The following is a 26,915-nucleotide window of genomic DNA, read 5'->3' as shown; positions in this document are numbered from 1 at the left end:
GGATAAGCCACAGAATGTCTTCTATTGAGGATAAGTGTTGCTTTTTGGCCCATCTTATTGCCCCTATAACTGTAGGTAATAACGCCAAACCTCAAGTCAGTTTCCCTTGAGTGGATTTGGGGGGTGGGGGGCGCACGCTGCGCAGCATGCGGGATCTTAGTTCCCTGACTGGGGATGGAACCTGCACCCCCTGCAGTGGAAGCGTGGAGTCTTACCTTAACCACTGAACTGCCAGGGAAATCCCTCCCTTGAATGGATTTTAATGGATATAACAGAGTGGTCTTAGACCATATACTGGTTGGCTGAAATAAATCATTTACTGGTCCCCCCCCCCTAAGTTATTCACAATTGACTAAATCCTGGTCTCACTCACTGTGCTGCTTGGGACACTGGTAGTAGCCTTCATTAAATGCTGTGTAAAACAAATTAAATGGATTTGGTTCTAGCCTCTGTTTGTCAGATTAATCAGAGTAGCTGAGTGAGTGGTACAACCATGTGAAAATTCAAGTTTGGCCAAAAACATGTATGGCTGATGGGTGGACTGTTGGGACAGGCAACCCATCATGGGCCCTGAGCATCCCTGCATGTTCTTATTGTATGCCAAGAATGCAAGGCCTTGACAGCTCTTTGTATGGCTCATTTCTCAGGGTCATGTTCGCAGAGAACACTGAGGAACAGGTAACGTCCTACTCTGAGACAAAGAGCAGGCTTCTTATAAATGCGGTAGATTTCCCTCGCAGTGCAAGAATAGCATCCACCTGGGCCCCCTTCATGTCAACTCCCAGAGGTTTTAAGGGACATGAAGAACCAGTGCCACAATCATGCTGTGCTGCTTGTTGTGCTAAGAGTAATAAAGCTCTCTGGGACTTCCCTGGTGGCGCAGTGGTTAAGAATACGCCTACCAATGCAGGGGACATGGGTTCGAGCCCTGGTCCAGGAAGACCCCACATGCCGCGGAGCAACTAAGCCTGTGCGCCACAACTACTGAGCCTGCACTCTAGAGCCCGCAAGCCATAACTACTGAGCCCGTGTGCCACAACTACTGAAGTTGTGGCACTATACGCACCTAGAGCCCATACTCCACAACAAGAAAAGCCACAACAAGAGAAGCCACCACAAGAAGCCCGCACACCACAACGAAGAGCAGGCCCCACTCGCCACAACTACAGAAAGCCCACGCGCAGCAACGAAGACCCAATGCAACCAAAAATAAATAAATAAAAATAAATAAATAAAAAATAAAGCTCTTTGTCTCTGATCCGGAAGTCTCACGTCTTTTGCCAGCATCCATGAAACAGTAACAGGCTACCTTGTTATAGTTACCTTGAAAGTAGGATAAAATTTCAGACCCTTCACAGACTCTGACATATAGCCAGCACAATAAAATACGAATAAGAAACACAAGTAAGAGGACTGAAAATGCAGAGAGAAAACTGATATTATTTGTGAATGAACGTTTTTCCACATTAAAAAATCCAAGACATTAGAGTAAAAACTACTGAAGGTTGCTAAAAACAATACTAACACAGGAGACAATATATCTGCAACAACGACTTAATATGAAAGCTTTTTAAAACAGCATTTAAGATAACAACGAGTACTATAAAGTACTTGAACATATATCTAGTGAAATACATGGGAGACAAAAAAAAAGAACTATGTGACTTCACTTAAAACATTAAAGATCTCACACACACACACACACACACACACACACACACACACACTTCCTAAACCAATCCCCCCCCAAAAGGCAACCCAAAAGAAATAACAAAGGATGTGAACAAGCAATTCAAAGAAATATAAGCCAATGTCCAAGAAACAGTGAAAATACATTTCACGACAAAGATTGGCAAAAATGTTAACTGATAATCTGACAAAGTTTTGGCAAGAGTACAAAGTAAAGACAATAGTTATGCACAGCATACAGGGGTATAAATCAGCATACCACATGGAAGAGGAATTTAGCAATATAGAACTAAATTCCAGCAATTTTTCTTTTAAACTATAGGTTAGAGCCTTGCTATTCAAAGTGTGGTCCACAGACAAGCAGAATCAACAGCATTTTGAAGACTGGTAGGACTAGGACCCCATTAGAGACCTACTGAAATTAGAATCTGCATTTTAACAAAATTCCCAGGTTATTTTCATAGCCATTAATCTTTGAGAAGCAGAGGCCAAAAGAATTCTTATCCAGGACTTCCCTGGTGGCACAGTGGTTAAGAATCCACCTGCCAATGCAAGGGACACGGGTTCAAGCCCTGGTCCAGGAAGATCCCACATGCTGCGGAGCAACTAAGCCCGTGCACCGCAACTACTGAGCTGCAAGTCACAACTACTGAAGCCCGCGTGCCTAGAGCCCATGCTCCGCAAAAAGAGAAGCCACCGGAGAAGCCCGCGCACTGCAACAGAGTAGCCCCCGCTTGACGCAACTAGGGAAAGCCCATGCGCAGCAACAAAGAGCCAACGCAACAAACAAACAAATATAAGAATTCTCATCCATGTATACAAGGAGATAGTACATGAATAGTCAATACAGTTCTCTCTAGAATAGCCTAAAGATATAAACAATCTCAAATTAATGAGACAAATGAAATGTGATACAGAGGCACAAAACAGAATACTGTACAGAGTTTTAAGATAATTACAGCATATCTGCAGATATCAACTGGGGAAAAAAATCTCAAAGATATAATGAATATAAAAACAAGGTGCAGACATAAATGATAATCGTTTATATAAATGTTTTTAAACATACAGAACAATACTATTTATTGATATTCACATACTTAATAATAATATAAGAACATGCATCGAGAACACCTCTGGGGAAAAAATGAAGACAGAAAAAGGACTGTGATGAAGTATACAGCAAACTTCAATTGTTTATTTCTAGAAGAGATGCAGAACTAATATGACAAAATGTTAAGATGTGACTCTTGGATGGTTAAGTGTTTGTTTAATTATTCTTTATGCTTCTTTGTATGTTTAAATATTTTATTAGAACCATCCACATGGTTCTTTTAGAATTATCAAGACAAACACACTGGAGGAAAATATCTGCAGAATATATAGCAAACAAACCCCTCAATATGAAAAGAGCTATTACAAATAAATCACTAAGAAATAAATTACATGAATAAGCAAGTTCTTAAAACAGTTCCTAACACAAAAATATGCTCAACCATAATAATGCAAATCAAAACAATGAAGTGCCATTTTTCATCCAATTTCACAAAGATGAAAAAAATGGGGAAACATCCAGTGTTGCCAAAACTGAAAAAACTGGTCCCCCCTTATAAAATTTTTATAAGGATTATAAGTTGGTACAACCTTTTTGGAGAGCAATTAGGCACTATCTACCAAAATGTATAAATCTTCCAATTCGCTGATTCTGCTGCTAGGAATTTCCCCTACAAATATATTCAAGAGATGCCCAGGCATTCCTGTGGCTTAATCCACTAATAAGTAACCAATTAATCTCTGAAAATTCACTCAATAGAAGATTACAGTTGACAGCTGAACAATGCAGGGGGTTGGGGTACCGACCCTCTGTGCAGTCAAAAATCCATGTATAACTTTACAGTCGGCCCTCTGTATCCACAGATCACACAGTACTACAGTACATATTTATTGGAAAAAAATCCACATACGTGGACACAAATAAGTCAAACCCATATTGTTCAAGGGTCAACTGTACATAGCCACTGAAGAGTTAGATACTCGTGTACAAAGTATAGAAATATACTGGAGAAGCTATCCTTGAAGAAAAAAAAAAGCAATTTCATTTGTTTATCCAAACCAGGATAAAAATATATTCTGGTGTATGCATAAAAACATCCTGGTATTTCACTTCTAAAAATTGGTCTACTTAATAATCAAGAAAAGAAAGTTATTAAGCTGATTAATCTTTAAAGTCAGGCACACATGGGCTCCTATCCTAATTCTAGCATTTTGGGTCAGGTTACTTATCTCGCTCAACCTCAGTTTCCTCATCTGTAAGTGGGGGGAAGAAAACAGTACTTTACCTCTTATGATTTTTGTTAGCCTTCTTATAAAGTGTTTTACACAGTGATTGGTATGCAGTAATGACTCAAGAAACACTAGTTATTACATTTTAAATCTTTTTCTGAATTCTTTTTCAAAATATAGCACCATTTTCTGATTCCCAGAATACCTAAATCAAAAGTTAACAGAAACCACGTAGTAAACAAAAGTTTCAATGACCTCAACTACAAGTCTGACTACATTTTCTCATCCTCTCTTAGCCTAAAGCACACATTTTCAATGCAAACCGACACTGCTTATGTTATTGAAGGAAAGTAATTACAATGTTACTTTTCAAACTGCAGGTCAGGACCCATTATAAAGGACATGAAATTAGTAGCAATTTGCATTTTTTATTGGAATAAAAAAGAAGACCAAAAGAGAAAGAAGAACACAGGTATATGACTTTTGTTTTAGTTATATCAATGTGCATATAAAAACATTATGTAAAATTTCTTACTGGGTCCCAATCAACAGTTCAAAAGCCAATGCCCCATTTCATAGACATAAACAACCACATGCAGTTTAAAATTTCACCACATGATGGGGCTAAACTTCTGCACACCTCAGAAAACTGCTCAGGTGCAGTGCTGAAAACACTGCTACCCTTAACTAAAGTGCTCCTATCATCCCTTCAAATAACAAAGAAAAGACTTAACACTAAATTGAGGGGGGGGTGGTGGTGGGGGGATGAATTGGGAGATTGGGATTGTCATATATACACTAATATGTATAAAATAGATAAGTAATAAGAACCTGCTGTATAAAAAAAATAAAATAAAATTCAGAAAAAAACCCCGCTAAGTTGAAATAGAGAACCCAACAGTAATTTAAGTCTATCCTATTTATTCAGGATACGATTAAAAGGGCTCTGGCAGAAAACAAGAGGTTAATTATAACTGAGAATCCATGAATAGTGATTTTGAGCGATACAAACAGTGTGAGAAGTCATTACTAAAAGTATATACTTGTTTGTGTTCGTCAAAACCACTTTGGGTAAGGTCCAAGGAGATAGTTTCAAATACTGCTAGTTAAGAGTTCAAACTGATACTACTTTCTGTAGGTAATTTAAAATAAATTAGAATAATTGATAATTTAGAACAGGCAATCCCAAGTCTCAAAATCATCTTCACTCATGATCTATATATCCAGATCAAGAGTCTGGTTCTAGAAAGCAGTAAGGATTCAAGAGTCTGGTTCTAGGGCTTCTCTGGTGGCACAGTGGTTAAGAATCCGCTTGCCAACGCAGGGGACATGGGTTCAAGCCCTGGTCCAGGAAGATCCCACATGCCGCGGAGCAACTAAGCCTGTGCACCACAACTACTGAGCCTGCGCTCTAGAGCCCCTGAGCCACAACTACTGAGCCCACGTGCCACAACCACTGAGCCCGCGCGCCTGGAGCCCGTGCTCTGAAACAAGAGAAGCCACCGCAATGAGAAGCCCACGTACCACAATGAAGAGTAGCCCCCACTCGCCACAACTAGAGAAAGCCCGCATGCAGCAACTAAGACCCAATGCAGCCAAAAATAAATAAATAAATAAATAAATAAATAAAACAGGCAAAGTACATAAATAGACATTTTAAAAAAATGAAAACAAGTCTTATACTCATTTCAGAGAAAATGAACTAAAGAGAAAAAGGAAACAAAGGGAGGAGCAAGAAACTCATATGTATCCAGGCTCTGAAGTAGGCCTGGAAAAAAACGAACCCAGGAAAAGCATAACTGAGAGCAGCCTGGGGGGTGGGGGGTGGACACAAACAACAGCAGCAACAGCGAAGCAAATTCCAGAGACCTAAACAGAAGAGGAAAGGGGGCAGAGTCTGTAACTAAGAAGTGATCTCAGTTGCTTCTCAGTAATAGTCTACATTTCCTAACAACTATGATCCCATTTTATGTCTATGAAATGAAATGTTCAATCATTTCACGAAATTCCAAAATGAGTCCTATGGAAATAGTACAGAATAGAAAATGCATCCCAGATTCTAGTCTAGGCTTACACTAATTACATGAAAACAGGCCAGTCAATTAACCTTCCAGAGAACCATCTGTATAAAATAAAGTCAGTTCACATGATCATTAAGAGCCATCTTCAAACTTTAAAATTCCCCTGTCTAGGAGAATTTTCTCTCTCCAATGCAGATTTTTCAATATATTATGATCTGACAAGTCCTTACTGGGTAACAACCTTCCAAATTGTAAAATTGTTCCTATAAGAGCTGTTTTAGTAAACTCTTTTGTAAGAACTGCCTGTACCCCCAAAACGTCCTAGATGAATGCCTAGCATGGCAGAGCTTGATTAACAGGCAAGCAGATGATCAAGACCCCCTCTTGATTCCTTTGCACTATGGAAAAAACAAAGTGGAAGACAGCTATTGAGCCAGCCAGATTGATTCTAATCAATTTCAAGGTCCCTCTTAGCATGCCTTGTAAGTGGGTGACAATTTCAATGTCAAGCAAGTCTTATACAAACTATGTTCTGTTTTGGTTATGTAAAATGAACATTTTTAAATTAGTGAGTCACCTGATACATAACAACACTGCAAAGTTCTCAGAACTCCTAAAATTTGAGTAATATACCATTCACAGTCTCATTTATTTGAAAAAGAAGAAAAGACTTCAAAAACTTCTGATTTTTTTAAAAAACATTATCTATAGGAAAGTAAGTAAAGCAAGTTATCAGAAGAATAGTATAGGAAAAGGTAAGATGCACAAGTAATGTGCAGTGTACTTACCTGGTTTGAATTTTAAAATGCAGAGCTTTCAAAAGACAACTTTTGAAAAAAATGGTTTAGTATGTTGATGGTATATTGAAAATTTACTTTTTAAATAATAAAAACCAACAGATTAAATATAAAATAACTTAGAAAATAATATAAAAAGTATTTTACGACAAAAACATTAAGCTTTAGTTTAACTACATCTGTGTAGAACATGAACTAAATAGAGGCAGACAGAAAGACAAAAAGAAAAGAGAGATGCAAGAAAAAATACCTTTGTTGATGATGGTGGGGTAGGAAAATTAAGCCAGGCTGGAGCAAAGTCATGCTGCGCCATTTAGGTCCAGTCTCTCCAACTCAGCGAAACAAGGCTTCAACACCTCATGGCAAGTCCCTGTCGTATAAAAATAGAAGGCATTAGATCTATACAGCTCCTGGCCCAAATTATCTTCTTATACCTCCTTTAAATTACAATGATCTGACTACTACAAGATTTCAATTATAATGAAATTCTAGAAAAGGCAAAAATATAGTGACAGAAACTAGATCAGCAGAGTGCAGGTGAAGAGCCTGGGGAGGACAGAAATGACTACAAAGTGAAGGAAAAAATTTTCAAGGGTAATTGAGTATTTATCCTAATTGTGGTGATGATTATACAAACTATACACTTGTTAAAACTCATCAAATTGTGCACTTAAAACTGGATAATTTTATTATAAATAAACTATCTCAATGACGCTTATTTTTAACTACAATAGTCTTATCACAAATAGATGAGTTATCAAATGTCTCCTGATGTGACACAATAGGATGCATGCAGCACTATCTATGTACACAGCACAAGTTATTCTTGCAGCCAACCCATACAGAATCTGAAATCTGATTTAACTAACAATTTGCAGGAAATTCAACATAGAGAAACAAATTGAAGGACAAATGAAGGAAGTAATCCACCAAATGCAGATCACACGATACTCTTTGAGTCAAATGATCTGGTTTCTTCAACAAATAAATAGCTTTCATAGGCACAGCAATCAAATACAACATGTGGCCCTTACATAAATCCTTACTCAACCAAGTTTAAAAAGTGAAAATTATGAAACAGTCAAAAATTTGAACATGAGCTGAATATTAAATGACTTTAAGAAATTACTAATCATTTTAGATGTGATGACTGTTAGTGCAATGCTGGTACAGTGGACCCTTAAAGAACAAGGTTTAGAACTGTGAGGGTACACTTATACATGGATTTTTTTTTTTTCACTAAATACATACTATAGCCCTTCACGACCTGAGGTTGGTTGGATCCAAGGATGTGGAGCATCGGGTGTGGAGGGCCAACTGTAAAGATCTGACTTTTCAAGTCAGACTTTTCAACTGCATGGATGGACAGCACCCCAACCCCCACCCTGCTCAAGGGTCATCTGTACATAAAAAGACATACACAGAAGTCTTCGCAATTAAATCAGTACATCTGGAATTTGCTTTAAAAAAAAAAAACAGGGAACACTGAATACGGGTGTCACTGAAATAAGGTTGTCCATATGCTTATAAATGTTAGTACAAGTAGGTGTATAGTCTCTCTACTTACACATATGTTTGAAAATTTCCATAATTAAAAGGGTTTTTTTAAATTACAATCATCACAATGGGTATCCACTGCTCTTGCATTCTAAACTTAACTTTTTGGAAGGCTCTCTCAATTGCATCAATAAAAATTTCAAGTTGCCAGCCAAATCTAAACACAGTAAACTCATAGTTTTTTAAAATGAGGGAGAAGCCAACTGGGCAACTGTACTCATTTCAATATAGAGCTTACATATTAGTCAATGAAGAAATCAAATTTTCTGAACATTAATGTCTAAGTTTACTAATAAATGTTTCATATTTACAACTGTATAATAATCTCAAAAGTAGAACTTTAAAAAGCAAAATGATCAATACCATTGTTAATCTTCCTTTTTCAAAATTCTTTCAAATATAAGTAAGTGCCATGGCAGAATTCGTCATACCAATTTCCTAAAATACTTTAAAAATTGTCAAGATACTACAGAAACATTCTACTTCTATCCCAAACTGTACTGGTTCATTACAAGAAAGGTTAAGGAAAAAAACCCAAAAAACAAAAAAAAAAACCCTGATACAATTTACCAATACCAATAAAACACTTACGAAACAAATGCAATATTTTAAGGCTGTACCTAAATCAAAATGAACTACACAAAAATCTGGACATTTTGAGCTCTAATTCTACCACCACCATACATTATATTTTAAAGTCTTCTAAAATAAAAATGAAAACTCAAGTGTTTTAGAATGTATAAAAATTTTTATTATCTATTTTGACATGAAGCTAAATACTGTTTTGAGGTGTCTGTGATAGGATGTTACTTTTCCAACAACTTTTTAGAAACTTTTTGTTGGAAACTCTTAAAATTACAGGTCCAATAACTCAATGAGAATGAAAAATTATTTTTATAGCTTGTTCCAAATAAAAATTCACCAAAACTCCAAAGGACCTAAATAAAATAACCAATAATTTAAAGCTTTTTCATTTTATACAGGGTCTCATCCCAAATGATGGTTAAATGAGAAGTTATATTCTAAAACTTATCCCTAGGAGGCAAACCACTACTACTGTCTCTGTTTCTGCAATGTCCTTATGAATTCTAATTTAAATCGAGTTCTTAAAGAATAAAGCATGGATAGCTAATGGCATAGGTTTTCCTGTTCTGAAAAAAGGTAAAGAGCAATACTAGCTAAATTAGGACATTTACACAAGTGTGTGAAAGCATCAGGATATGCTATCCCCAAAATATGCCACTTGGACATGAGAAAAATTTTGAGCTGAAGGCATGCGAGTTCCTGAAATCTCTTACCTACCTCAAAGCAGAGCCTCCCAAAAGAATTAATTAATCCAGTCCCCTGGAGCAACTCTAATCTTCTCCTTTTGGGAGACAAAAAAAAAAAAAAAAAAAAAAATCCAGCACCACCACACCCAGACATTGCCACAAACTCCTAAGGACCCAGTTATCTATCTTTTCTCAAAAGTCATTTGCTTTTTCTATTAAGTATCCTTTTTCCCTGTGAAGTTAGGTATAGAGATCCCAAATTCTACTCATCTCTTTGAGTTACTCTCTCTAAGTACTGCCAGGTGTGAGGACAAGCTAATAAACTTATGTTTGTTTTCTCTTGTTAATCTGTCTTTCCTCAGTCTAATTTACAGGGCCCCAGCCAGAGAATCTAGGAAGGTAGAAAAGAAATTTTACCCCCTACACATATAAAAGCAAATTAAAGTTTAAAAGGTCCACCCTATCCATTTTCTCTTTCTTTCCTTTGAATTTCTGAATTTTATTTATTTTTTATATAGCAGGTTCTTATTAGTTATCTACTTTATACACATTAGTGTATATATGTCAATCCCAATCTCCCAATTCATCCCACCACCACCACCCCCGCCACTTTCCCCCTCCATTTCCTTTTAACTGTCCTTTATGCCATCTGATTTCATTCCATCTTCCTTTCCCTGTATGTTATAGGCTGAACTGTGTCCATTTCCCAGCCCCCCTGCCCAAAATTTCATCATGTTGAAACCTAACATACCTCAGAATGTAGAAAGAAAGAAGGAAAGAGAGAGAAAGAGGGAGGGAGGGAGGGAGGGAAAAATGCTGCCAGTATGAAAATCCTAATTTCTCATCTCACCCAATTTACAACTTGTTCACCACTGACAATAAAAATCCACCAGGGGAACACTGGTTCTGAAATAACCCAAATCTAAACTCTATACGTTCTAAGTGTACATGCCTGACTTTAAAAAAAAAAGACCACTAACTACTTATAAGTCCCAAATATAGTTCTTTGAATTGAAAACTAATATACTTTGGCAAGAAATACACAAATAGATGGGACTTTCCTATTTCTGGTAATGTTTTACTTCTGAATCCACAAAATTTGTGCCAAAGAATGAGCATCAAACTTACATCTTTATAACGGTTTATATTTCAGATAAATAAGCTTTAAAAGTCACGAAGCCTATCAAAAACACCCCAAATCAACCAATAGCTAAAGCATTCTAACTAGAGGCAGAATACAGATCATCGTTAAAAAAAGAACATGGGGGGACTTCCCTGGTGGTCCAGTGGTTAAGAATCTGCCTTCCAATGCAGGGGACTCGGGTTTGATCCCTGGTCATGGAACTAAGATCCCACATGCTGCGGGGCAACTAAGCCCGCACACCGCAACTACTGAGCCTGCACCAGAACTAGAGAGCCCGCATGCCACACCAAAAGATCCCACATGCCACAACTAAGACCTGACGCAGCCAAAAATAAATAAAATATTTTTTAGAAAAAGAAAAATAGAACATGGGCTTCAGAGTCCAACAGGCCTGGATTCAAATCAGCTCAACCAGTTACTAGGCTGAGTCTCAGTTTCCTCTCTTCATTAAAATTAAGATAACTACTACTTACTTACCTAATAAAATTCATCCTGAACACTGTTAAAGTTATTTTTAAAAAAACTAGTACCCTTCACCACCATAATAGTTTTATAACAACCCTTGAATAAGGTTAAGTTTTTCCAACATTAAACAGCTAACATTCCTTCATTAGGAAAGCAAGAACCAGAAGACCACTATTCATAGTCATCTTTAGTTCTCTTAATAGTAAACCTGTGGAATACTCCTTTAGTAAGCTTAGTTTAATACATTAACAGATTTCCTTTAAAAAGTAGTCTTCTTCCCAATTCAGGCCTAAAGCCATTATACAGGGCAGAGCAAAGGAGCCAAGGGTCTAAAACTAAGTGTTAGAGCCAGAGTAGGGATGAGAGGGTATCAACACATGAAACTGGCCCAGGACAGGATGTCAGCATCAAAGCAGAGCAACAAAGGACATCCATGAAGAAGGGACAACCAGGGATGGGGCAGTGAGCCCAAAAAGAGGAAGGCATCCATGCAGTAGAAAGGAAGCAGCTAGAATAAGGAGTTATAAGACTAAGCAGGGAGAGAAGCGTATCCACATGGAAGTGGCAGCTGGGGCTACAATAAAAAATTGGTTATATACAAGGAGAACGATCAAATAAATATATTTAGAATGATGAAAGCTAATAAGTTTCATACTGTTAAAGAAGACGGGAACTAATAATGGAAAGGATGAAAACTAGAGTGAATGATGTGTTGTATGATTAACACAAGTCACATATTAATAAAATACTAATATTCATATATATCATAAAGATAAATGTGTGTGTGTGTGTGTATATATGTATATATATCCCTCCTCTTCCCCAGCTCTGAGCACTGAACGGGCCAGGCCTGAGCATAGTGACACTCCAATAGCAACAAGCATACTTAACATCCAGGTCTTGTCTTCTAAAAACCATTTTCCAATGAAAGAAACCAGGGCTTTTTTGAGAAATGAACAGCTGATTCCAGGGCTAGGAAAAGATGACAAAGTAAGTCTGGAATATTTTGTTGTGGCAAAAACCAAAGTAGTGTCCAAATAACGACTGGGAAATATCAAAAGGACACAGAAACCAGCTTGAGTGAGCTCCCATTGGTCAAATCAGGGACAACTTGAGCGTTAAAAATGAGAAAATATACGGGAAGGACATCAACACAAATGGTGAAATACAGAACTCCAAGAGCCTACCCCTCCACACGAACACCAAAAAATCAAGCAAAATCTGTCAGAACCAACTTTATCAGAACTCTGAAAAAGTCAAAGGTTTACAACAATTAGGGTAGCACTGAATCAAGAAAATGAAAACTTTAAAGTAATAGTAAAGCTTTATGGCATTTTCACTTGCCCTTGACCCACATCTTCTCCAGGGCACAAGGGAGGTTTTGAAGACCCAGTGTAGGGCTCTGGTCTCTGGTTCCAGAGTGAGCAGAGTAGACCTTATTCTCACAGAATTATGTTTGTCTGTGTAAACCTGTCTGGGGGCTATGTGAGGACCGAGGAGAGGCACTTGCCTTTGTTTTGCCTAACAGGGAAGGAAAATGTGTCAAGCAGAGAGCAATCCTCCAAAACATTCTAAGGCAAATGCAGAACCCCCTGCCAAGGACAGAGGTTTACAATTCAGTGAACAATAGCACACCCAAAGCCTGGGAGAAAAGGCTGAGTGGGAATTGGGTGGAAGGTGGGGCAGAGTTATGGCATTGCAACAAACTCCCTCATGCCCTATAAGGGAAATTAGAAAACCACACCAATGCTCAGGGCAAGTTGCATGCTCAGAAAAAAAAAAAACCTGAGAAGGTCCTAAGCTTTCACCCCTGGCTGATCATTAGGTTCAGCAAAACCAGTACATGAAAGCTAAGACAGTTATAAACAGTGTGTAAAGAAATGCCCTAACACAGATACAATAAGAAAAAAGTGGGAGAGTTCTTATTTTTTTCCTTTCCCTTTATTTTTATTCCCTTTTGGCTCCAGGCATGCATCTGCAACAAAACACTAGCTGACAAGGTAAAGATGGCTCTTGTTTGAAGAGCTCGGAGAACAGCAGTATCCATGGACAGCTGAAATAAAACTGCTATTGTATTGCACTGAAACTACTTTTTGTAACCACTGAACCTTTAGTAAAGTCTTACTAAAGGCTGCAACCTGTCTCACCTGTGCTGTGAGCACCAAGATGGTTTCTGGCTTGGCCCATATGTGAAGGATTTGCAACCTTTAGACAAGATAATATACTGACCCTGATAACTTTTATATTTTGTTCATCATGTATTTTTTTGCATTAATTTAAACTTCATTAAAATGTTATTTATCTCAAACAACAACAAAACACTAGGTGACCGCAATCTAAGGAACAGAGACTTCAGAAACTAACCAACACAAAGAATACAGACTTTCAGAAATAGTTTAGAAAAGTCACTAAATGAACACAAAACCACAACCCACAGCAAGCAACCCCCAAGGATGGGGGAAAAAAACATTTGATCCCTAGAGTCTCCAAATTACAATATTCAAAATGTTCGATTTTCTAACAAAAATTACAAAGCGTGCAAAGAAACAATGAAGTATGGCCCACTGTGGCGGGGCAACGTGGAGGGGAGGTTGTGATATTAGCAGACACTGTCCCTGATGATGAACAGACATCAATTGTCTTAAATACAAAGAGCTAAAGGAAACCAGGAGAACAATGTCTCAACAAATAGAATATCAATAAAGAGACAGGAATTACAGCAAAGAACCAAACAAATTCTGGAGCCAAAAAGTACAATAACTGAAATGAAAATTTCACTAGACAGTTTCAACAGCAGATTTGAGCCGGCAGAAAGAAGAATCAGAGAACCTGAAGAGGTCAATTAAAATTATCAGTCTAAGGAGCTGGAAGAAAAAAAAAAGAAAAAGAAAACTGAACAAAGCCGAAAAGACCTGTGGGACACCATCAAGCATACCAACATACAGATAATGAAAGTTTCAGAAGCAGAGAAAAGGAGGGGGGCAGAAAGAGTCTCTGAAGAAATAATGCCTAAACACTTATCAAATTAACTAAAGACACAGAATATACTTATCCAAGAATCTAACCAAACTCCAAGAAAGATAAACACAAAAAGATTCACACCAAGACACATACCCAAACTGTCAAAAGCAGAGAATCTGCAAAGCAGGGAGCCAAAGGCCAAAGGCAACTGGTGGCATAAAAGGGACCCTCAATCAATAATAGGCCACACTGTAATGAACAAGGACCTACTATATACAGCACAGGGAACTATACTCAATATTTTGTAATAACCTATAAGAGAAAGAATCTGAAAAGGGATATTTATATGTATGTATACCGAATCACTATGCTGTACATCTGAAACTAACATGACACTGTATATCAACTGTACTTCAATTTTTTTAAATTTTTCAATAATAATAATATGCCACATTAACAAAATGAAGGAAAAATACCATATGATCATCTCAGCTGCTGCAGACAGGCACTGGACAGAATCTAACACCCTTTCATGATAAAAACACTCAACCTGATAAAGAACATCTATGAAAAAACCACAGCTAACATCATACTCAACACAACTTGTGTATGTATTCAACAGAAAAAGACACATTCTATTAGGATCAACCATGAAAACATGCTAAGAAGAAGAAGCCAGACACATCCAGAAGCCAGATCACATGTTGCAAAATCCCAGTTTTTATGAAATATCCAAGATAGACAAATCCATAGAGACAAGAAGCAGACAACCAGGGACTGTTGGGAGGGAGGAATGAATGGGTACTGGTTGCTAAATGGATACAGATTTTTCTTTTGGGGTGATGAAAATGTTCTGGAACTTGGTAAAGCTGGTGATTTCACATCATTGTGAATGTACTAAATGTCAGTGAATTATACGTTTTAAAACGGTCAATTTCATGTAATGTGACTTTTGCCTCAATAAAAATAAATAAAAGTGCTGTATTACAACACCTTGAATAAAGCATATGAATCCAGAGAGATGAATACATACACTGAAAAATTTTAGGAGGAAGACATTATTTATTCAATTTCTAAGAACCTCAAAAAAAGAAAAGTTACTACAGTTTTGCAGTGAAATGGCCTGGCAAATAGCCTGGGAAATCCTTAATCAACAGATCAAAGTGAATCATCAGTAACAGAACAAACTGAAATTGCCTGCCAATGAGCAAAACACAGCACCACTTCACTTTTATAATATCCTAACCAAAGATAAAGAAGCACAGCCTGTCTAAACAGGAGAAAAGCTAACTTGAGAGACATTACATGTACTAAAACAACTGGCCCATAATCTTCAAGAATCATGTTATGCAAGTCAAGAAAAATCATTTTTTAAAAATGATGACGCTGTGACACATTTATTCTATATTTTTGAGTCATGTTTTTAACTTTTGAAAGTATACTTTGACATTTTATTCCATTCAGTTTTGTCTACTTCACTACTGCAACACCATTAATAAAGTTTTATTAATATTTAGTAAGCACTAGGTGATTTCCAGACTTCCCTAATAAAAAGTAAGAGGCCCCTCCCCTATGGAGTCTGATTCAACAGGTCTTAAGCAAGGCCTAGAATCCTGTTCTTACACAAGCACTTAAAGTAATGATAATCAGGAAAAGACGGTAAATACTGTAATAAATATTTACCAAGAAGAAAAAAAATCCTTGCCTATGGAACATGACCTCTAAAGGAAGCAAAATAATCTATTACTTTACTATTTTTTGCAGTTTTGGTCATGACACAGTGTCCAATATCTTCTGTTATCAAACTCAAAATTACAGATTAGACTCTCTCAAATATAAAACAACATTAGCAAATTTCACAAGAAATCTAGACTATTAGAAATTTCCATCCTTTAAGAAGTTTCATATTATTAATGCTTGCTTTAACCTGGAATTTTGTTAGACCCCCCTATCCCCCTCAGCTTACCTCATTAAGCTGTTCAGAACCTTTCTATGCTTTACTTACGTGAAAAAAAAAAATCATAAAAAAAACAGAAGAGGAATGTTATGAGAATTGTTTTTATTTGTTAAATTGCTACATATGGAAAATTGCTACTTTCACCCCTACAAAAAAGAATTTTATTTAAGGAGAAAAACACTGGAAACAGCATGCTTTCAATTCTCAAGTTTTTAGGTTTAATACACAAAACGTAACTGAAGTACTCCAAAACTTATAATGAGCTGACTTAATTTTCATATAAAATGCACCACTACAAAAAAATAAGCCTTACTCTATAAACAAATTTTTACTCATTGAGCTTCTCTTTCCCTCACAAAACTAAACAGTTTAAGTCATCCCTGAATGAGATTTTTTTTTTTTAAAGGTTGGTAAAGGTAAACTTTAATTCAGAATTATACTTCAAACAATATGGACTAAATGGCATAAAATTTAATTCAAATCAACTCATTTACTAAACAGCCAATGTAAGCAAAAACAAGTACTAAACACTGAATATACAAGGGCAGTTTTCCTTCTAACAGCTAACAAGCTAATAACTGGAAAACAAGGTTGCTGCCTCAAATCCTTTATCAGAAAAGGTATAAGTAAATTATTTATCTGAAGCATTTAACCGTAAGAAAAGTGCCAACGTTATCAGGGTTCAAATAGAGTAAACATACATACGTAAAAAAATATATACGCTGGGATCAGCTTAGATATGTTCTCTGAAAAGTGGGCAGAATCAGAAGAGATAAATAATTTACAGCTAAGCTACACAGCCAGTAATATGAACTCAGATTCTTCTGCCTCAAAAGCCATGTTCTTTGTTCACTACCAGTATATTTCTCAAACTTTCCCACAGAAATTACTTAAAGCTAATAACAAATCCATTCTCCTGCCCCACCAAAATGTATTTTCAGAAAGTAATCAAAATAACTCATCCTCAAGTCCTATTTTTTTACAAACTTATGAAATTTCTGCATTATACTATAATATATCCATGTATGTTTTAATATAAAAAATTTTAAGTTACTTACCATCAAGTAAAATAACCTTGCAGCAAGAGATGACTGGTTTACCCTATGTGTTTCTTAAACCATGTGTGTGAGAAAACACTGCTATAACAATGTAAAATTCCAGCGATGACTTAGTTCAGCTGGAATATCAACATGAACAAAAAAGAACGTAAGTATATATGACTATGGTTAAGAAAAAATATCTTGGATACAACTGACAATGTCTCATATAATGTAGAATTGGATATTCTTAAAAACCAGGATATTATATACTACAAGAAACTTCTAAATGACCGTCCCCTAAGATTCAAAGATAGTCTTTCTTATTTAATATGTTCAAACTTATTTTATTTAGCCCAAGACACAAAACCATAATGCTTAATGTTTTATTTCAATTAAGCAGAAAACAAAATTACCCTCTCCAGCACTGATGCAGGAAGGAAATGGAATTTATCACTGTTTCTCCCCGCCTGCCCCCACACCTTGGCCAGTAACATAATTCTAAAAAATAAAAAGTCTGAAGCAATCAGTCACTCTGTGTGAAGAATTTAGAGTAAGCATGGAATATCTCTGAACAGGTCTCTTAAAACTATTGGGGGCTTCCTTTCTAAATGGTACTAAACCATTCTGTTACAAATATATCTGAACTAATGAATCTAGTCACTATACTCTCAACACATCAAGCCAGTAATGAACAGGTCAACCAAACACCACTTAATATGCCAGGTATATCTAAAACCGAGTAGAGAAAATACTCTGGGGACAGTAAGCAGCGTGCTTTGAACAGCACACAGGAATAAGAAATCTGAACTACATTCAGCAGGCAAGGGAAGTACTCAGAAGTTTTAAAGTTGCAATTACATGTGTGGAAATGTGCTTTCAGAAAATAAATCTGGTAGCTTGTTGTAAAATAAAGGGGATGGGGAGGATTCAGTAAATCACCTGGAGAGGAAAAGGTATTAAAATCTAGAACTTTAGTTCCCATTACCACCCATTCATAACAAATGTTTTCAGAAGTTTCATTACTTAATTTTTTTAAAGGACTATTCATGAGTTCAATTCCAATGGAAAAGAGCTTCCCTCAACTTTCTAAAAACTACAATATAAAAGCCAAACTCAAAGCTCTCTTATAAAAAATGGAAATAAAGAGAGCAAGAGTAAGGGAGTAATACACGCAATTCAATAAAGTTGGAACACTCCCTCACACCATACACAAAAATAAACTCAAAATGGCTAAATATAAGACATAACACCATAAAACTCCTAGAAGAGAACATAGGCAAAACATTCTGACATAAATTGTACCAATATTTTCTTAGATCAGTCTCCCAAGGCAACAGAAATAAAAGCAAAAATAAACAAATGGGACCTAATTAAACTTATAAGCTTCTGCACAGCAAAGGAAACCATAAAGACAACCTACGGACTGGGAGAAAATATTTGCAAACAATGTGACCAACAAGAGCTTAATTTCCAAAATATACAAACAGCTCACACAACTCAATAACAAAAAAAAAAACAAGCAGAAGACCTAAATAAGTTTTTCTCCAAAGAAGATATACGGACAGCCAACAGGCACATGAAAAGATGCTCAACATCATTAAGTGTTAGCAGAAATGCAAATGAAAACTACAATGAGGTATCACCTCACCTGATCAGAATGGCCATCACCACAGTGTCTACAAATAATAAATGCTGGAGAGGGTATGGAGAAAAGTGAACCCTCCTACACTGATGCTGGGAATGTAAATTGGTGCAGCCACTGTGGAAACAGTATGGAGGTTCCTTTAAAAACTAAAAAGAGTTACCATATGATCCAGCAATCCCTCTCCTGGGCATATATCCAGAAAACACGAACACTCTAATTCGAAAAGATACATGCACCCCAATGTTCACAGGAGCACTATTTACAATAGCCAGGACATGGAAGCAACCTAAATGTCCATCAACAGATGAAAGGATAAAGGAGATGTGTGCACACACACACGCACACACACACACAAAATGGAATATTACTCAGCCGTAAGAAAGAATGAAATAATGCCATTTGCAGCAACGTGGTTGGACCTGGAGATTATCATACTAAGTGATATGTCAGAGAATGACAAATATTATCTTATATCACTTATATGTAGAATCTAAAAAACAGTAAAAATGAACTTATTACATAACAGAAACAGACTCACATAGAAAACAAACTTAGGGTTACCAAAGGCAGGTGGGGAAGGATAAATTGGGAGTATGGGATTAACAGATGCACACCACCATATATAAAATAGATAAACAACAAAGATGTAAACAACTACACTTCAATTAAAGAAAAAACTCAAAAAAATAAAAATAAAAATAAGGGGGTAGTAACAATGGATATGGAGTGGGGAAAAAATGGCAGAGAGAGGGAGACTGCAGAAACAATCTACAGGTGGGTGATAGTAGATGACTGGATGTGGAGAGCTAAGGAGGCTGAGAAACCAAAGATGAAAAACATTTCAAAGTTAGGAAATGAGGGGGACACAAAGAAGATTTGGGGATGCTAGTAAATGGTGTTAACATCGTGTGTTCATTTTGTGAGAATTTATCAAGCTGTATATTTAAAATTTGTGCACATTAGTGCATGTGTGTTACAATTAATAAAACATTCAAATGCAAACTTTTTTTGAACAGAAAACCAGGAACAAAGTTCCCAAGAACTATTTGGTAACTTGGAGTGAATCACTGAAAGTCAGTGATTTAACCATTCATGCCCAGGTACTAGAACCTCTGTAAAAACCCTAAAGGAAGGGGTACAGAGAGCTTCCAGGTTGTGGTACACCCCAAACTCCACAGGGACCCTTCCAGACCTCACCCTATGTACCTCTTCATTTGGCTGTTCAGTCGTGCCCTCTAGCATATCCTTTAGAATAAACCAGTAACAGTGGTGTTTCCTTGTATTCTGTAAACCATTACAGCAAAATATGGAACCTAAGGATGGAGAAGGGTTTTGCAGGCATGGGAATCTCCAATTTGCAGCCAAATCAGACAGAAGTGTGGGTAACCTGGGAATCTACTACTTGAGGTTGGTATCTGAATTGGGGGCAGAAGGGCAGTCCTATGGGACTGAGCCCTTAACCTGCAGGGTCTCACTAAAGGGTCTATACTAACTCCAGGTAATTGGTGTCAGAAAATCCTAACTGAATTCAACTGTAGAACACCCAGATAAGTGTGTCCACAAAAAATTGGAGAATTGCTTGCTGCCTGGTATATGAATGCACACAAGAGTATCTAACTATCACTCAAAAAAAAAAAGGAATCGGGGTAGATTCTCCAAATAAAGAGCTAACATGAGCGCTGACACGACAAAGATATTTGGCTTTTCAGAGTCTTTCAACGTAACAGTCATTCAATAAACACTGCTCACATACACAAAAGTCCCAAACAGCTTTTTATCACCTCATTCTTGAATATGAAATAATAATCAAACATTTTAAGGAAAGTGGCAATAGGAGAGAGACCACTAAAAACCACGAACACAAAGGAAACAAATAATTCAAGAAATAACTAGCGAAATGGAATTTTCAGAACCCCAAAGATAAAGAGCAACTTCAGGAGAGATAAAAAGAGAACACTCCTGTAAAGGAAGGAAAAAAATCAGAATGCATCAAACTTCTTAAAGATCTCCTGCTATAACACAACAAAATAGCAATCAAAGTGCTGAGGGAAAAAGTATTTTGAATCGTGAAAGCTATACCCAAAATATCAAGTGTGAGGCAGATAAATACATTCTCAAACAGTTCCTAACAGCCAGGAGGAAAGAGAAAGACCAGTGGGACTTCCCTGGCGGCCCAGGAGTTAAGACTCCGCGCTTCCACTGCAGGGACTGTAGGTTCAACCCCTGGTCAGGGAACTAAGACCCCACATGCTGCATAGTGAGGCCAAAAGAAAAAAGAAAGAAAGAAAAAGACCAGTGACCAACATTTTCTAGTCAGTCCATAAAAAAATTAACTATTAAACAGGAAAAGATGCCCTGCTACTCTCATAACAAGAGAAGCACAAATTAAAATACTGGAACTACTCACCTACCAAACTTGCAAAAATCTTTGTTAGGGTGGGTCCAGAAAAGCTTGTAGTCTACAGTTAATTTTTGCCCCACTAATTGGAGCTAATCCTTTTGAAGACTTTGCCTATACTCCATTTACTGCCTGTGCTCCATCTATTAGGTGGTCTTTCCACTGAGGCTGATGGAAACAAAGACTTTTCCTGGTCCTATGTAAATCTTTGGAATTGTTTCACCTACTCCTTTCTGGTGGCTCTATTCCCTGGCTTCAGTCGCTTCCAAATGCGCATGTGCAGGTCAGTCCTAAGTCAAAGCCTTGAGTGGACCCTTTTGAGCTCTCTCTCCTGCCAAGTTTCCTATTATAATACTTTGCCCCACAAGTTCTACCTACTTCGACCTTTTCAAATTTTCAGTTGTCTCCTTAACTTTTAGTAAGACCACCAGACTATGCTTGAATTCACCCTCCCTGTGCTGTAACCTATTAATTTTCTTCAAGCAATGAGCTGGGGCATTTGTAACATTGACCACCTCCTGTCAACCAATATCTAAAAGCCTGTTTCATACATTTTGCCTGGCTTTTTAGATTTCTCAGATGAGTGGGTAAATGTGGTTATCTGGTTGCCTGTTAGTCCATCACAGCCAGAAGTAAAAGTCTGCACGTCAATTCAATTTTTTTAAATTTTTTTACCAGACACGTGTCTATTTTATTTTATTTTAAATATTTATTTATTTATTTGGCTGTGCCAGGTCTTCGTTGCAGCATGCAGGATCTAGTTCCCTGACCATGGATCAAACCCGGGCCCCCTGCATTAGGAGCACGGAGTCTTAACCACTGGACCACCAGAGAAGTCCCTGCCAACTCAATTTTAACACTACAGGATTTTCACTAAATTGAATGTTTTACTTGTGTAAATTTTCTCATGGAATTTTTCTTTAAAGGATCCAACTAATTCCAATTTAACTGTTTCCCAAAGCAAAGTCCAACAACAAAATCTAGCACTCAACAAAATGAAATTCATAATTTTCAGCATTCAATCAAAAATTATCAGGCATGCAAAAAAGGGGGGGGGCCTGCAGGAAAATGCTACCAATAACAAGAAAAAAAATCTATCTTTATAGAAAGATATCCAGAAATGATGGATATGATGGAATTAGCAGACAAGGTAATTAAACCAACTATATGTTTAAGGAAAGGGAAAATAGGAACACAAAGGAAAAACAGAAGATATAGAAGATACTTCTAAAGATAAAAAAAAATAATATCTGAAATGAAAAACATTGAATAGGATTAACGGCAGATTAGACAATGCAGAAAAAAATGATCAGTAAGTGTACTGCTACGGTAGCGTTCAAACTAAAAAGCATTAAAGGAGACAGACACTTTATAACTGAAATGTACGTTTAGCAAGATAATTCTAATATTTATGCACCCAATAACAAAGAAACACTTTTACAAACCAGAAAATACAGGTGATACAACAAAAACATAGAAGACCTGAACACACCTTGCTCAGTCCAATAAAAATCTAATGGATAAAAAATTAGTAAGAGTATAGAATATTTAAACCATACTCATTTAGGTGTTCACAGATTTTATATATCAAATACTAAACCCCCAAATACAGAAAGTATATCTTCTTCAAGCACCCATCTTAGGCCACCAAAAAATCTTTAATAAATTTCAAACATACCTACAAACAGCATTATCTGACCACAATTCAATGAAACTAAAAATAACAAAATCAAAACAACAAAAAGACTCTTCTACATGTAATTTTAAAACAAAGTAAGTGAAAAGAAGCAAATTCACAAAACCAATAGTTAACAAACTGGAAAAGCTGAAGAACTACAAATAAATCCCAAAACTGTTCTGGGGGGGCGGAGGAGAGCAGAGATCAATAGAGAAGCTACTAGAATATAAAATCAAAAATGACAAAAAATCATAAGAAATCATCTGAACGACTCTATGTAAATAAAGTTGAAAATATAGAAATGGACAATTTTTAGAAAAATACAATTTACTAAAAATATCCCCAGTAAAGAGAAAACCTAAACAAATTACCATGAAAGCGTTCCATTACCAAAAAAAAAACAAACAAAAAAAAACAGTCCAAAAGTCTCCTTGAGAACCAAGATTCTAAGCACTGAAGGAAGGAAATACACATGGTAAGACAGAAGGCAATAAATAAAAACCCTGTGGTCCTAAAATTGAATTGGAAGTATCAGTATGAACTTGTGCAGTACTGTAGGGTAAATACACACTAAGACTGGCTTAGAATTTAAATTCTACTTTAAATATCAAGCATTCAAAATTTAATTCAATGCGATAAAGCAACTATCACTTTTAAAACTCTTCCATCCATGGATGAATGGATAAAGAAGCTGTGGTACAACCTAAAAAACAAACAAACAAGGAAACCCTGCCATTTGCGACAACACGGGTGAACTCTGAAGGCATTATGCTAAGTAAAGTAAGTCAAAGAAAGGCAAATACTGTATGATCTTACTTATATGTGGAATCCAAAAAAAAAAAAAAAAACCAAACTCATAGAAAGAGATTAGATTTGTGGTTACAGAGGTGGACTGAGGAGGCCAATGGATAAGCGTGGCCAAAAGGTACAAACTTCCAGTTACCAGATAAGTACTAAGGGTGTAATGTACAGCATGAGATAATGAATAATAACTAAACTTACTGTGGTAATCATTTCACGATATATGTTAAGTCAAAACATTATGTTGTACACAAACTTAATCATATATGTCATTACATCTCAATAAAACTGAAAAGATTCAAGGCATAAAAAAATTTTTAAAGAAAAACCTTAACCATTTCACTACAAATTACTTATCAAAAGATTCAACATATATATATATATATATATATATATATATATACTATTCCATTAAACACAATTAAGCTTCTCATACAAAAATATTTGACATATGTTTTCTGAATAACACAATTCATCAACAAAAATGACATTTATGGAGCAGATACACCAAAACACCACTTTAAACAACTTTCTCCACAAGAACACATACTAGTATGGAATGAATGAACAGGAGGAAGGGAGGGGGGTAGATCAGCTCATTCTTCCCAGGTATCAGAAATGGCAATTACACGTAAAAAAACAGAGGCGCGATACTGGTAATGATTATCCTCAAACTACCAAAACGTGAAATCCACCAGACTAAATTACAATGAATGTGGTATCAATTTAATTCCATAATTGGTTACTTTGTGCTGAAACTCCACATAAGTAGATTTATTAGCAAAGAACAGTAGAAATCTTTTAAGAAGGGAAGTAGAGAGAAAAAATTACTGACAAAAGTAAACATTACAGAGAAGGGAAAGAGAATACTTACTGAGCATCTACATGCAGATACCATGTTAACACTTTACAACTCAATCTTCTTAATAAGAAAAAGTATTTTACAAATTAAAAAAAAAAAAAAAAAAAGTTAGCTTGAAGAGGTTATACCCATGGTGTCACAGCTAGTTCCAAACCAGCTGTTTGGAGTTACAAACACAAAAATCTTACTCAGTCTTTTCATCTAAATTACAGCATAGAAACCATTTTTTAAAATACAACTGTCCTATTTACAGAATAATGGGCTTGATAATTTGCATTTCAAATCAATTTTCTAGAATTAGGAAACCATAAATTTAAGAATATAGTTTCCTTAATTCCAGATTAAATAGTTCTTTAACTCCTTTTTATCTAACGTAACTCCACTTTAAAAGCCACAACTTCACCATAACATTAATATGTGAATTGAAAGAAACATCATTGGTAGACAACATATACCCGACACATACAGAAATTTAGTATGTGAGAAAAGCTGGGACAACCCTACCTCAAAGCTTACTCAATATAATCATCAAATGGATCAAAGACTTGAAGGAGAAAAAAGCAAAGTCATATAAAAAGTAGAGGAAATTTTTATTATCTCAGAAAAGGGAAGGAAGGCCTTTCTAAGTATGACACACAAAAACAGAAGTAATAAAAATATATTTACATATGAACTCAAAAAGCGATCTATATGATAAAATTCACAACCAAGATCAAAGAAAACATCATACTGGGGGGGGGGCAGGGAATACTTGTCACATAAAGCATATATAAAGGGACTTTTCCCTTCCTACATAAAATGTTGCTACAAATCAACAGAAAAAGAACTCAATAGAAAAATGAGGAAAGACTATAAAGAGTTCACAGAAAAAGATCTTATATGTAAAATTTTCATTCTCGGGAGTTCCCTGGTGGTCTAGTGGTATTAATATGGAATAAACTTCCAAGACAGTTCCTTAGTAAAACAGGTTACAGAGCAAAGTGGACATCATGCTACTACTTGTATAAGAAAGAAAAATATAATGTGCTTATATATACATAAGGTCTCCCTAGAAAAATTCATGAAAAAGTTTCTTCAGACAAGAACTATTGCTGGACAAAAGGACAGAGAGGGTGACTTTTCCATAAAAACCCTTGTACTATTTGTAATTTGCACAAGGTGCATGTATCCAAAATAATTTTAAATTCCCTTTAGTCTGACTCAGCTTTACCACTTCTTGAATCCTCAAACTCTTTAACATAATCCACCTTTTTCTGAAGCCAAGTTAGGCTGAAGAGCAGGATCCCAAGAGCAGCAAACAAGTTTCAACAAATGAATTTATAAAGCCTAACCCTATGAATAAGTTCGCCAAGGGCTAAGAGATACAGGACCCTTGATATGAAATGAAAAGATCTGGGGAATTCCCTGGCGGTCCAGTGGTTAGGACTCTGCACCTCCACTGCAGGGGGCATGGGTTCAATCCCTGGTCTCAGGGAACTAAGATCCCACATGCCTCGTGGTGTGGCTAAAGATAAATTTTTAGAAAATGAAAAAGACTGGGAAATTCAGGTACCTTAATTTAACGACATAAATGGTTATGAAAACAAAAATATACACTGAATATATATATTCTCTCACACACGCACACACAGACGCACACACAATCTGCTAGGCAATTTGCTTTAGGGCTTTACAAGTACTATCTCATTTAGTCCTCACCACATCCCCAGGAGGTTGATATTGTCTTTTCTACAAAACAAGAAAAAACAGGTTTTTATATAGATGTGAAGCACATTTTAAAGTTCCCAGGGTCACAGTACAGTCAGTGGCAGCTCAAATTCTTAACCACTCTACACACCCTACACATGCTGTAAATAACCCAGGATACATTAGGTACAGACCATGCATTATATAAAATATTAGCTTTAAGTTTAACAAGCACCTAGGTCAGTCTTTAAGTTCTGAGTTTAAGTTTTAATCTTACCTGTCAGGCACTGTCTTCAGCTATAGCTTTATATCAAACCATACAAAATACAGATCTCAATCTGCTAGACAAAAAGTCTCTTACGTGGCAAAAAAACAAAAAAAAAGACGAGTAATTTGAACTACCACAGCAGTCACAACTTGCTTTCCACTAACCTAACCAACTTTGTCTCCAAATAAGACTCTTGTCCTCTCATCGAATTCAGTCCTTGGAAGGCCCTAATTTTAAGGACTAAGGTGACAACATTTTTACTCACTTTTCCCCATTTCCACAATGTGCGTATAAAAGGTACTCATTTTAAATGAAGAAAGACCAGAGACTACAAATCTAGAACTATCAGTTGAGTTAAAAAAACTTGAGGCAACTAAGCTTGCACAGGAAAA

The 26,915-nt window shown here is 36.3% G+C and overlaps 1 protein-coding gene across 5 annotated transcripts in view; it reads right to left on the bottom strand.

Annotated features, from left to right (window-relative positions):
- GPBP1 (GC-rich promoter binding protein 1) overlaps positions 1-26,915 on the bottom strand; it is a 73,237-nt gene that overhangs the window by 32,772 nt on the left and 13,550 nt on the right. For all 5 annotated transcript variants that reach the window (XM_061187811.1, XM_061187810.1, XM_061187814.1 and 2 more), the window contains one exon: positions 7,041-7,160. In XM_061187811.1, coding sequence (XP_061043794.1) covers positions 7,041-7,103 — 63 coding nt within the window. In that variant the 5' untranslated portion in view covers positions 7,104-7,160. The remainder of the gene's footprint in view (positions 1-7,040; positions 7,161-26,915) is intronic.

The sequence above is a fragment of the Eubalaena glacialis genome, chromosome 4 (genome assembly GCF_028564815.1).
Source record: "Eubalaena glacialis isolate mEubGla1 chromosome 4, mEubGla1.1.hap2.+ XY, whole genome shotgun sequence".
Taxonomy (NCBI): Eukaryota; Metazoa; Chordata; class Mammalia; order Artiodactyla; family Balaenidae; genus Eubalaena; species Eubalaena glacialis.
The sequence above is the reverse complement of the archived record's forward strand: the minus strand, read 5'-3'. Positions and strand labels throughout refer to the sequence as shown.